Genomic DNA, 14953 nt, shown 5'->3' with positions numbered 1-14953 from the left:
ATCCAAAATCCAGCATTTTTGCTTTTGATTTGAGGATGAAATAATGAGAATCGCCCATTTAACTCGCCTTTTTCGCGTTTGGCTTGCTTAGTTGGGGACATTTAATTTAATATTCAACAATATTATTGATCTGCCTGCATTGACACCATTATATGAGAACTGAACTGAGAGCGGCTAAATTAAAAACTTTTTTACAAACAAAAAATGAAACATCACTGAGCTCTCTTAACGCTCACTTAATTTTCTTCTAGAAACAAACTTTGTTTTATTTTCCTGTTATCTCTGAAAAGCTGATTTGAAACAATCTGTATAATAAAAAGCGCTATATAAATGAAGGTGACTTAAAGTCGCGACTCTTATTTTGAAGAGTCTTCGCACCGGAAGTGGTCGCATCGTTCCGGAAGAACCTTCTTCCACGTGCTTCGGCCCGATTCCGCTCTTCTTCCGACAATGGCGACCCGTAAAGAACCCGCAGCTTCGGCTTCCAGTCCGCTGGATTCCCCGGTCAAGCAGATCCAGATCGACGGGCTGGTGAGCGATCATTATGAGTGTTATCATCATGTTTGTTAGGGGTGTGTGTGTGTGTGTGTGTGTGTGTGTGTGTGTGTGTGTGTTGTGTTTTGGGCTGGAGGATGGTAGGGGGAGCTCAGCGTTCATCGTTTAACAGGAAGAACACTGGGAAAAACTAACACAGAAATGCTGGAAACTTACTAGATTTGTGGACATGTACTATGGTAAAACCAGGGTTTTCAACATGGTATGAATGTATAGTGGTTGTACTGTGGCTACCATCTGCTATACCATGGTAGTTTGAGATATTCCATGGTACTGAAGCTGATATGGCATCTGGCCTTACTAAAAGTACTGTGAGTAACGTTACTTTACTGTAAATTAATCTCAGTACCAGGTTTATCTCAAAGTGTACAGCGTGTTTTATACTGGACATGTTGATAGTTTTGTTTTATTAAGTGATGACAATACTACCGCTCAAAAGTCTGGGGTCTGTACAATATTATTTAGGGTAGGGCTGTCAAACGATTAATCGCGATTAATCGCATCCAAAATAAAAGTTTGTTTTTACATAATATATGTGTGTGTACGGTGTATAATTATTTTCTATATATAAATACACATACATGCATGTATATATTTAATAAATATTTGCATGTATATACTGTGTATATATATTTATATTATATATCATTTATATTATATATAAATATTTTATATATAAATAACACATTTTTCTTAAATATACATGCATGTGTGTGTATTTATATATACAAAATAATTATACTCCATACACACACATATAATATGTAAACACAAACTTTTATTTTGGATGCGATTAATCGTTTGACAGCCCTAATTATTATATTATTAATATCAATTAAATTATTTACATAAACACAAAATACAATTAACTTTGATATTATATATTTGTACTAAAACATATAAGGTAAAATAATATGATTTTTAAAATAAGAAATAAGTTCTATAATTCTATTACTTATGCTAGTATGATTCTGTTCTTTTATTTTAAAAGTTGTATTCTATTTTTATTAACAAGTTACAACACAAAATACAACATATAATGAAGGTATCATATATATATATAATATGGTATATTTCTTATCTAAAGAGTCTCTTCTGCTCACCAAGGCTGCATTTATTAGATCAGAAATACAGTAAAAATTGTGAAATATTATTACAATGTTAAATATCTGTTCTCTATGTGAATATACAGTAAAGTGTAATTTATTCCTGTTTATTTTCAGCATCATTACTCCAGTCTATGTCACATGATCCTTCAGAAATCAAGAAACATTTATGATTATTATTATCAGTGTTGAAGAGTTTAATATATTTTGTGGAAACTGTCATATATTTTATCTGACAGGATTCTAAGATGAATAGAAAGTTCAAAAGAACGGCGTTTATGTGAAATAGAGATGTTTTGACTTCTAATGGTCTGAAATGCAGTATCATTAGCTCTTCTGAACACACTTCTGGAGAACTGCTGGTCATTATTTTATCGCTGAAACTTCTTTACAGTGGGATAATTGCTTAACGCACTTTTGCAGCGTCTTTCATTTGTTTAGCGTCTGTTGTCTTGTGTTATTCTGGCCTTCACTTTAGGTGCCGTTTTCCCGGCTCGTTCCGCTTGTGTTTCCTCACACGGACCGGAGATTCCCGTCTGAGAAAGCCTGGAGTTTGAGTGCAGGGATTGTAGTTTGGCTTTTGGACTAAACCCTCCAATTATCGTCACAGTAATGCGTCCGGACTGAAGAGTTTGCTTCATTAAAGAGCTTGTGTGTGTTTATGGATGCAGTGCTAATGTGGAAATGCATTGCATTTTATATATATATTATATCACTGCCCAAAGAGGGCGACATTGTCTCAAGAAATAACACTTTCTGTGATTATCAGCTTGTGGTTGCATTGCATTGGTTGACTTTTATCTGTCCAATTAGCATTATTTTCATCCATCCTAAAGTTACAGTCGAGTCTTGTGTGTTTTCTTCTGTGAGCACAAAAGGAGATATTATGTAGACCGACAGAGCTGCTCTTTTACATGAGAATAGATTTACAACCGATCAGTTCTCCAAAAAAGATCTATTTTTACTGTATTTTGGCTTTGCTTGGGGAACAGACTGAAACTCATTATCCAGATTGCTATTTTTCAATCTCATCCAGAGTTCTCAAGTCTCATTTGCGCTTGTTAAATGATGATAAAAGTAAACGATGACTTGAGATGTGTTATTGATGGACACCCTGTGCCATTGGTTCTCGTGCGTCACATGACTGATTGAAGTCTGAACACAGATGAGGTTTGTTGTGATGAATGAGATCTGTAAATAATGTCTGGGAGTTTTGATGGTTGTAATACATTTTCTTCTGCTCAATCAATATTGATGACAGTTTTAATTTTGAGTGAAGTTTTCCTTTAATGTTTGTGCTAGAATTGTGGTCGTGCCTGTATTATGTTTTTATCCAAATGTTGCAATTTTGACAACGTTATATTCGCTTTTTGGGAACAATATTTACAGTTTTGTTATTTTAAGGTCAGGAAATGTTTTATATATATATATATATATATATATATATATATATATATACGCATGCATGCATACATACATACATGCATGCATGCATGCATGCATACATGCATGCATACATATGCGCACACACATACACATATGCATGCATACACACACACACTCACACATATGCATACACACACACATATATATATGCATACACGCACGTATATACATATACACACACATATATATATATATATATACACACACACATATATATATATATATATACACACACATATATATATACACAAACACATATATATATATATTTATATATATATATTTATATATATATATATATATATATATATATATATATATATATAATTATATATATATATTTATATATACATTTATGTGTGTGTATATATGTAATTTCTTTTTAAAACAAAGATATATTAACTAATTAAATAAAAAAAACAATTAAAAATTAATTTTCAGTAATTGACTGTGACGTCAATGTGTCGACATAATTTTCAGATTATCCTGAATGTTTGACTTAATTTAGTTCTTTACTATATTGGAAGCGATAAGAACGGGAATCGAAGTCGAGACTGGAATCGCTAAAATGCGAACGATACCCAACACTAATAGGGGGCGGAGCTTCAGATTCTATGGAGCATTTGATTGGACAGGAAATCTGATGAGAAGCTGAAGTGCAGAGTGATGTCATCAGAATCATTAATCCATACTGTCGTGAGTGTAAGACTAGGTTTTGAACGCTTATATCTTCTAAATGCGCATTTCGTCATTGTTTTGGAGCACACTAGCTTTTAGATAACCGTAAGGCTAACATATTCAGTTCTGATTTCATGTGGACTTTAAAGTTGAGCTATTTCTGAGGCCTCGGGTGGAGATTCCTCCATCCAGTGTAGCGATTGTCAGAGATGCCGTTTCATCACTGTTTCATGAAGATGGATCATAGGCCTCGTCGTAGCAGAGCGCTAGTCATCAGTGTCCTTCCTCCGCTAGCTGACAGGGACAGGCGTTCACGTCAGGTGATCAGCGGGGAGTGTGTTAGCGAGTTAACCTGATAGCTTCAGGCGTGTGTTTGCGTCAGCGCTCAGCTGAGGCGTGTTTCAAAGCAAGAAAGCCGTCGAACATTCGCAATACGCCGCAGAGAGAGAGCGCTAGGCTAGTCATCGCACAGCCAAAGCTCATATCAAAAATAGAACTGGCAAGCGTGCAATTCTCCCGAGTTCACGGGATCATTAGATGAAGTGTTGTGCTGCTTTGATGGGAGTGTGTGTTGTCTGGAAAGCATGTCTTCGTTAGGTATTCTGGGATTGTCTCCTGATAGGGGAGAACGGGAGTGTGTGTGTGTGTGTCACTTTGAACCTGTTAAAACCCCAGACCCTTCAGCTCGACTGACTGGTTCATGGGAGTTAATGAGCCAATTGTGGCATCACTGTTGCTCTCAGATAACATGTGACCCAAAACCAGTCACATGGGTCAATTTTTTTTGTTAATTTGTTGACAAATTGATGTGTGGTTTGTTAGGATTAGGGGTGTGCCGGTTTCAGAATTGGTGATGACGGTTATGTGAGTCAAATGTGACGGTTCGTAACATAACCGTCGTTGGCGGGGGGGGGGGGGGGGGGGGGGGAGTTGCGACGTTCGTCTGTTATAGGACAACTTAGTTTGAAAAAACGAGCAGACGATTAGCTATTTGATCGCCTAAATTAAAAAAAATAAAAATTATATTTGTGTAGTGTTCAATGTTGTTATCAATAGAGATACGCGGATGGGGTATTATTTCATCCGCACCAACGTTTTTTGAGCAGATTTCAAAGCCGCACCCGCCCGCCATCCGCTGATTGTTTTGCGGTCTATGGACGATGGAATGCTCTGCTGATGCGAGCCGCAATAAAGCCCTTGTCTGTTCTAGAAAGGATGCAGCAAAGATATTTAATGCTAATGTTTGAGGCATAGGCCTACGCTGAGTGAATTCATTTACCATGAGATGTTCTCTAGTTCACAATGCAAGTCACGTGTTACGGTTATTATATTGTCGTTTGCTTTTTATTTATTAAATACATGCAATTAGTTGATGAAACATTTATTAAAATTAAGATACAATTTGTACAAAACGAAATTCGCTTTAAAGAAAGGCTTTTTGCAATGCAAGTGAACGCGGCGCGCTGGCGCCTCAATGTCACGGTTATTATATTGTCTACTATATTTGCTTTAAAGAAAGGCTTTCTACAAAGAAATACTTAATGAAGTGGTAAAAATCATGTCTGACTATTTACAAAACAAAACTTGCGTTGGTACTTGGCAAAGAATCAAATACAGTTGGAAACGACGTAGACCATTAATGACACACTGTTAACAATTGTTTTTAATTAGTGTTTAAACATTCTCTATGATAAAAAATGTTTGTAAAAAATATTTTAATAACACAGTTTTGGCGGTTATAGAGATCTAATGACGGTGTTCAACTATAACCGTCGGTCTCACGGTTATATACTAACCGTCACACCCCTAGTTAGGATATGACAATATTTGGTCGAGATACAACTATTGAAAAATTAAGGGTGCAAAAAAATCGAAACATTGAGAAAATCTCCTCTAAAGTTGTGCATTTATGTTGGCGATTGTGCTGCATTCACTCACAAATATAAATGTTTTATATATTTACAGTAGGAAATTTACTAAATATCTTCATGGAACATGATCTTTACTTAATATCCTCATGATTTTTGGCCTCAAAGAAAAATTGATAATTTTGACCCATACAATGTATTGTTGGCTATTGCCACAGATAAACCCGTGCGACTCGAGACTGGTGACGTGATCCAGGGTCACATATTATATTATAATAGCCAATATTATTTTATTATAATTAAATATTTATTTACAGCAACACAAAATACAATTACAACTTTTTCCTCACGACACACATAATGAAGGGATCACATATATTTCCGCAATTTTTGAACTGCCACTGTTGGCGATATTATGTAACACAGATCGCTGAAGTCAACAGATTTAACTTATAGATTACCAATTTCTGTGTAAACATAAAATATTGATGCTGCCATATTTCTAATTTCTAATTTGGCACCAAATCAGAAAATAGTCATTTTGACCCCCAACAGTGGATTGCTCCGTCAATATACATATGTGATATTTAATATTTTGTCTTTCATCACTATTCAGAAAAAATATTAACAAAATCAAGGACGTTTCAGAAATTTGGTTGATTTGACACGAATAACCGAACATCATTTATATCTAAAGGATTGAAGTCTGTCACTGTATTTACACTTTTATCAGATTTATAATGTATTTCTATTAATGTAATGTTTTGTTGTTGTTTGTTTTTAACTCGAATGTTTCATTATGTGAAGCTGTTTCTGTGCACTGATGCCAAACTTATTAATTTATGATGAAAAATCATTTGGTTTGTATCCAAGTTGCATTAAAAAGGAAAATTAATAAATTAGATTGATGCATTTAATTAAATATAAAGTATAATTTAGCTTACTTTAATATGAACTCCATTAAAACTAACTATATTGCGTGATTCCGTTCTATAATTCCTTATTCTGTGATATGTTTGGTCATGCCGCTCACCCTACATGATGTGAAATATGTCATTACAGAAGTAAAATGGTATGTTGACTTTTACATTTAAAAGAATCTGGCTTTTTGTTTTGGAATTGCATGTAAAACCACTGCATTGATGTGAGAGTGGCGAAGGATTGCAAGACACAAACGCCACTGAAACAATTAGCATGAATGAGGAGTGCAGCAGTTTAGCACAGCATGTTTAGTTGTTTAATCAGCCATTAATCGCTCTGAATCAAACGAGTGATGATTCAGACACTGCGATTGGAGCGACGGGGAACTGAACTGCTTTTAATGTGTTACAACTGTTCAGACAATTAGTGACATTCACATTCCCTCACGTCTCTCGACTGTATTAAGGATTTATTAGTAAGGTTATGCCTGAAAAGGCTTTGGATTATTATTTTTTTTTTTTTTTTATCATGTTAATTAAAAACATATAAAATATATATATATTTGTTTTGTTTGACTTGTTTTGTTTGTTTGCTTAGTTTTATTGTATTTATGATATTTGTATTTTTCTAATTACATTTTTGCCATGAAAATAGCCTTACCAGTCCTAATCAGACACGATGCGATCAGATTCTAGCGACAAATAATTTGTCTGTCTAAACTAGACGCGACGTGAGATGCGTCAATCAATCAAAACCCACAGCCAATCAGAACAGCGTGTGGGCGGAGTCAGCCAATCAGAACAGCGTGTGGGCGGAGTCTCGCGGCGAGTGCACAGCACCAGAGAGTAATCTTGACGGCACTCGCAAGAAAATGGTTAAGTAGATACACAATCAAATTCACAAATATTACACCATTTAAACATTAAAAATACATAGGCAACTACTTGTCAACTTACACTACTAATTTTGAACCCTAACACCGTGTCCTAACCAAATGCGATGCGACATGTCTGTCCACACTAGACGCTACGCGACTAATGCGTCAAAGTCAACCAAAACCCACAGCCAATCAGAACAGCGTGTGGGCAGAGTCAGCCAATCAGAACAGCGTGTGGGCAGAGTCAGCCAATCAGAACAGCGCGTGGGCGGAGTCAGCCAATCAGAACAGCGTATGGGCGGAGTCAGCCAATCAGAACAGCGTGTGGGTGGAGTCAGCCAATCAGAACAGCGTGTGGGCGGAGTCAGCCAATCAGAACAGCGCGTGGGCGGAGTCAGCCAATCAGAACAGCGTATGGGCGGAGTCAGCCAATCAGAACAGCGTGTGGGTGGAGTCAGCCAATCAGAACAGCGTGTGGGCAGAGTCAGCCAATCAGAACAGCGTGTGGGCGGAGTCTCGCTGCGAGTGCACAGCACCAGAGAGTAATCTTGACGGCACTCGCAAGAAAATGGTTAAGTAGCTACACAATCAAATTCAGAAATATTACACCATTTAAACTTTATTAAAAATACATAGGCTACTGAGTTACTAAAACAGTCTTTGTCACAGAATCCACTTGTTTGTTCACAGTTTGAACGTTCTTGTTTCCATTTGTTTAATTTGAAGATCTGAGGTGAATTATCCATTGTTGCTTTTACAGCTTCAAAGCTGGAGCACTAAATGATATTCAAAGTCACATTAAACACTTTTATCATTAAATAAAGCACATAAACAGCACCTGAGATTATCATCGCCACACTTTGTGTTTGTTGTTAAAGCGCGACGTCGCAGAAAAATAGAAACCGTTTCTGAAATGGATTCGTCGTGTGTCGCCGTCGCTGGTTAGGATAAACACTCTGATCAACATGGAGAATAACCTTTTATCGCGCGTCGTGTGTAGTTAGCACACGGTGTCAGATGCTGACATAGCATTAAATAAAACAATCTAAGATAAGGTAAGTGTTTCACCGTGTTTGTGCCGTCCTTTTTGCCGCTGGCTTTGTATTTTGTCACCGACTGTATTGCCCATCCAAGCAAATCTCAATTCATTGAGGAAGCAGGTGTGTGTGACTTCTCCTGAATGATTTAAGGGAACGTGCTTTTCACAATTCTTCCAGCACGACGACTCAACTTGAAATGATCAGATTCGCTGGGTTCAGCTCAGAGAATATTGACTCTACCTCTTTTTTTTTTTTTTTTTTTCTGCCTGACCTTAAAACCTGTTACAAACCCTCAAAGAAGCAACAATAATCCCTGGAAAACAGCATATAGAGCCTGAAGCTCATGTGGAAATGAGGTGCCATGTGTCCGACCACCATCTGTGTGGAGTTTTAAAGGTTGTAACTTTGTTTACAGGGAGTCCGCCCATAATTAATTCAACAGCACTGTGAAAAGCTTCATATATCTTTACAGCTGGGATGTGGTGAGCTCTGGCAGGTCATTTGGGCTTGACATGTTACTTGCACCCGGAGAATTGTGTGTAATATTGCCTCCGGCTCACTGTTTTATGAATGTTGTGGTAAATGATGGTGGATTTGTTCCATGTGGCTTCGGGATAAAGAATCGTAAGGAAGTTTGTTCACTTAATGATTTCGGTGGCTTTGCGATTCCTTTAATGGCAAGAATAATTGATCTAAAGGTTCTCTGGAATTACTCGACTCTGATTGGTCAATCCCAGTGTTCTGAAAAAGAATACTGGAAATGGAAATATAAGCGTTAATAGAACCGAATAGGGCTGTCAAATAATTAGAATTTAAAATATTCGTTGAATAAAAAAATATAAAATTATTTGGTGTTGAGGCGCGAGACATGATGATGGCGTATCTGACGTGGTTTGTTTTTGTTAGCCCTATTCGGTTCAATTAAATAAGCTGTCAAATACATTTTCTTTTTTTAAATATTCGTCAAATTTAAATAAAGTAAAAAAAGCACATTCGAAAGCAATTCCCGTGCATTCAAATTTTTGGTGTGTCAAAAGGCGCGAGTCATGATGACGTAACCTTTTGCTTGTGTTTGTTAGCTTATCCAGTAAAGGGCGGTGCGGCTGTGTTATTAATTAAAAAAAATGGCGGATAAAGAGAGTGAGGACACTTGAGTCGGAGAGAATCTTGCTTACACCAAAACATCTTAAAAGTGCCGTGTGGCTTTTTTTGTTTTTGTTTCCAGAGTGTCAAAAAGTGAAATTGAAAACGCCATTTGTAAGTTGTGTAAGAAACCGCTGCCATTTCTCTCCACAACATCTAATTCATCAGCCGGTGTGGTGAACAAATGAGTCCTATTGAAGAGATGAGTCCGAGCTTAGGACCCTATTAGTATGCTTGTACTATGCCTGATCTAATCTGTTCTTGCGATAACTTGTAGCTAACTTCACCGCGAAATTAAAAAAAACGACTGTTATTGTGTCACGAAATGTAGTTTTAAGAGTTTTTCATTCGAGAATGTAGTTTTGAAGCTCAAATGTTTTTTGATACAGATAGTGCCTGTTCTTTAGTCAAGGCTAAAAAGCTAGTATAAGCTCAGGTAAAGCTCAGCTAGCACGATCATTGGATAACGTTAGCTGTATGCTACTATCTAAACTAACTAAAAAACACACTAGCAACGAGAAATGTTTAATTTCACAATCTATTGCTTCGGTTAAATACTAGTATATGAAACATAAGTTTAAATACATTAATGATTCGTTATAACGTAGTACATACGTCTTCTATGATAAAGTGATTTTGTATGATTTGTAACCAGGCACTAAAGCGATTACCCATAAAACGTGCTTTGAACCAATCGGATTGCTTGGGTCTAAGCTCGGACTCATCTCTTCAGTAGGAATCATTTGTTCACCACACCGGAACACTGTCAGCACTCGCTCAGATCAAGAGCGCCTGGTGTTTTTGATGATCAATCTGTAGATGTAGTGAGTAGAAGTGAGTGCTTCTGAATGCCAGTTTGTTGTTGTGTGTTCATGTAGTTCATTACGCTGTGTGTTGAAGTGTGTTTTCTCAGTTACTGATGCACAAACAGAGTTTTTTTTGCACTATTGTAACCTAATTGTCCTTGCATGCACATTAAGGAAATTATATTTTAAGAACAATTGTTTTAAAAGTCAATGCACTTACACTCACCTAAAGGATTATTAGGAACACCTGTTCAATTTCTCATTAATGCAATTATCTAATCAACCAATCACATGGCAGTTGCTTCAATGCATTTAGGGGTGTGGTCCTGGTCAAGACAATCTCCTGAACTCCAAACTGAATGTCAGAATGGGAAAGAAAGGTGATTTAAGCAATTTTGAGCGTGGCATGGTTGTTGGTGCCAGACGGGCCGGTCTGAGTATTTCACAATCTGCTCAGTTACTGGGATTTTCACGCACAACCATTTCTAGGGTTTACAAAGAATGGTGTGAAAAGGGAAAAACATCCAGTATGCGGCAGTCCTGTGGGCGAAAATGCCTTGTTGATGCTAGAGGTCAGAGGAGAATGGGCCGACTGATTCAAGCTGATAGAAGAGCAACTTTGACTGAAATAACCACTCGTTACAACCGAGGTATGCAGCAAAGCATTTGTGAAGCCACAACACACACAACCTTGAGGCGGATGGGCTACAACACAGTATTAGTATGGTGTTCCTAATAATCCTTTAGGTGAGTGTATATTTGCTTATTGCGCTCGCTTGCGCCCTCTTGTGGGCATAGGAGACAATACAGTACTTTTCTCCCCTCTAACATTAAGTATTGCCTTTACAATTCGAATTTTGCTAATATTTAAGAGAGAAATTCGAATTTAGCTTTTCAGACATTTTGACAGCCCTAGAACCGAATGGCATATAATAATTCGCAGAACCCTATGGGAGTGATTTGCGGTTGGAATTGGATTTGCTGTTCTTATCAGTAAATATGAGCGTTCGCTTTAAATGCTTCACCTACCTCGTTCTCCGCGTGTAATTACAGATGTACTGATGCACTTTAGTCCCCCATCTGATATTGGTGATATGAAATGATGTGTCCCCTCTGAGAAACGCCAATGTATCCCATCATGCCTTGGGGCGAGTGAGCTGGCGCTCTTAAGGTGATTGAAGATGTTCTTGCTTCTGTAGAACGGAGTAAGCCCCGGTGGATTGGTATTCAGAGAGGCTTTACAGACGGCGTAATTAGACAGTGAGTGTATTTGTTCTTCCATTAACCCCAGGTCTTTCTCCATGCTTTTCTGCTCTGAGTGGTCGCAAAGTACCGTGTTAGCATAGAGGAGCAATCTCGCGTTTTAGCCCTCGAACTTGGGGAACTCAGACAGATTGATATTTTCCATCTCTGCCAATCTGCCAATTGAAGCTTGCACATATAAATATTCGTCTAAAGCACATGTGAACGTAAGCCTGGTATTAACATCCATCTCAGGAGATCTGATAGCAAGTGTCCGCTGAGATGATCACTGCTTTTACTGCGTTTTGATTGCACGTATGCAAAAAATCTGAATATTGTTGTGTTTTTAGAAACGTGTCTGATTGGGAAAGAGCTTTCATGCACAGGTTACTGTCCATTCAGACCAATGGAAAGAAAACATCCAAAATACACTTAAGTGTGTATTGCATTTGATCTATTAGCATCTGGAGATTTCCATTACAATGCAAGGCTTTCTCAAAGTGAGTTGAGTCTGAAATCAGCAGCACTCACACCAATCTTCAGTTTATTCTCTTATTCTGAAGGTTTATTTATGCCATTCACCTGTTTTATAGAACATTTTATTCCTAAAAACTAGGGATGTACTGTTATTACATTTTTGGCTGATACGATAACGGTAATTCTTTAAATTTGAAAGCCGATAACCGATATATTGGCCGGTAAATCAAAATCTAAAATTGTATATTATTTTTGAGAGCGTGATTACAAAAAGTCTCACCATGTTTCACATAATTATGTTATGCTCTCATTATAATTTTATGTAGCCGATATGACAGACTTGTGTTGTACTTTACTGTATTTTCCTTTTTTGAAGTGATTGCAATCATATTTCATGCAATTCAAACACATAATTGTGAACAGTGACTCAGCTGAAGGAAATAATCCATTATTAATCGGCTTTAATATATCAGCCACATTTTCTTATCAGGCCGATAACATTAAAAATGAGCATATATCGGCCGATAACGATATGGTCTTTTGCCAGTATTTTCTGGTTTATGCAAGTGATAAAAAGAGAAATAGGAAATAGCGACATTAAAGCAGGCTGTGCTTGAGCGTATGAATCTGCAGTTTTTCCCTCTATCAAACATTATTTGTAATGCCTCACATTCAATAATCGTAGATCTTTGAGCTCTGTTATGAGAAATGGTCTCCGCTTTCAAGTTCTGTCCATTTTATAACGAAATTCAAACAATAAGTGGCATTTTCATGCATAAATGTAGAGTCTTTCTTCAAAAAATCATGCATGGACATCATGGGAATGTTGAAAGATACTGTACAACTTACTGAAATGAATCATATCTCATGTAATCGATTAATCAGTGTTTCAAACGCGGAAAGAACAATGTCACAACGTTGCATTTAGTTCGACAAACTTAAGTTTTTATGTGAGTTATTACATCTGAAAACAAATAACAGTTGTGTTTTATACTTTGGGTCTGTTGTTAATTTTAACCTGTAATATTAATATTCCCTGGATTACAGTATTATTTGGGATTATTATTATTATTATTATTATTATTATTTTTATTTTTATTTTTATTATTTATTTATTTATTTATACAGCAACATTACACACTAAAGTTAAAAAAGTGCAATCACAATCAAGGACCCCTTTAATAATGTGTTTTTTGAACAGTAAAGCATGTTAACCTCTTTTACACCCAATAAACAAAATAATGAATTATTCGGATTGCTTCGTACGGCTAGTGTTTGATTCGTAGATTCTGGAAACGTGGTGTTTGACATGCGTAGTGAGATGCTAACCAGGTGTGTGTGTGTGTGCAGATGTGTACCTGGTTACACCTGGCTAATCTTTCAGCAATAAATGTATATAAATGTTGTTATTTCCGCTCACCGGCGCTCCAGCAGAGGCGACACAAAGACATTTCAAATGCCTTTAGGGGAGAGAAATTGCATCAGATATTATTCAGTTTGCTTCGCCAGGCACAAACTTGGTTTCACAAGAAATGTCCCTGATCATGCTGTGTGTGTGTGTGTGTGTGTGTGCAGGTGGTGTTGAAGATCATCAAGCACTACCAGGAGGAGGGCCAGGGCACTGAGGTGGTCCAGGGGGTTTTGCTCGGCCTGGTGGTTGAAGACCGACTGGAGATCACCAACTGCTTCCCGTTCCCTCAACACACCGAAGACGATGTCGAGTTCGACGAAGGTGAGGCGCTCGCCAGTCTCGGCACGGTCAATCACTGATGATTGCACTCGGCACTCTGGGAAACGGAGAGAGAGAGGGGATTATATGTGGATTTCAGGGCGAGAGAGGGGATTGCTTTTCACTATTGTATATTCACGATTCATTTTGATTAATCGAATTGGCATTAAAATACCTACTTTGGGGAAATGATGATGATATTTAATTTTTTGGTTACACTTTATTTTAAGGTGACATAGTTCTACATTTCTACATGTACTTGCTATAGTAAGAACAGTCAATTTTGCATAAATACAAGTACCAAATCCGGTAACACTTTATTTTACAATGTCCTTGTTACATATGTTACATTTACTTACCATAATTATGCATAATTAAATGCAAATAACCCTCAACCAAATCCTAATCCTACCCTAAGTACATGTAGTTAATTAATATTACTCCGTACTTAAATATATAATTACACTGTAACAATAGGCGAGTTTCCATTACAGATTTGCACAAAACTTTTGCGAATTTCATTTTATTTTTTCTTCTAAATGTCGACAAAAAACTATTGCGAAATGACGGCGTTTCCATTGACCGATGTTATGCGACTAAAACTTAATTTTTTCCTCTCGCGATAAGTAAAATCATTCCAAAATGGAGGTTTATGTATATCCCAGCCACTGCACTGGCCATTATTATTAATCAAAGGAGACGTATGTGTGTTTTCCAATCATTAATGGTAAGGAACGACCCTTATTATACTTGTGAGCGGCACATATGAGGAGTTTCTGGGTGTTTCTCCCTCATTTCTGCTTCGAGCTCTTGATTGTGGCATTTATTTGAGGTTTAGAATCCATTATTCCTGTAATTATTTTGTCTTTTATGAATTTAATAAAGATCTCAGTCTCGTATTCTGTCCAAACACACCACGTCATCTACGTCAGGTGACCTGTAAATGCGCAAAAACTGTTTCCATTGCAGATTTGCGCAATATTTCTTTTTCGAATTGCCTGAAAAACCCCCTCATGCGAGCGGAAAAACTTTTTTAGCGATAAATGGGAGTTTTTGCGAAATTGA

The 14953-nt window shown here is 37.0% G+C and overlaps 1 protein-coding gene across 1 annotated transcript in view; it reads left to right on the top strand.

The window, feature by feature from the left end:
- The first annotated feature begins 379 nt into the window (after nt 1-379).
- The window catches only part of eif3ha (eukaryotic translation initiation factor 3, subunit H, a), a 92467-nt gene continuing 77893 nt past the window's right edge, over nt 380-14953 (top strand). The window contains exons 1-2 of the mRNA XM_079894402.1: nt 380-531; nt 13735-13891. Coding sequence (XP_079750528.1) covers nt 451-531; nt 13735-13891 — 238 coding nt within the window. The 5' untranslated portion in view covers nt 380-450. The remainder of the gene's footprint in view (nt 532-13734; nt 13892-14953) is intronic.

This window comes from Squalius cephalus (assembly GCF_949319135.1).
Source record: "Squalius cephalus genome assembly, chromosome: 15".
NCBI lineage: Eukaryota > Metazoa > Chordata > Actinopteri > Cypriniformes > Leuciscidae > Squalius > Squalius cephalus.
The sequence above is the reverse complement of the archived record's forward strand: the minus strand, read 5'-3'. Positions and strand labels throughout refer to the sequence as shown.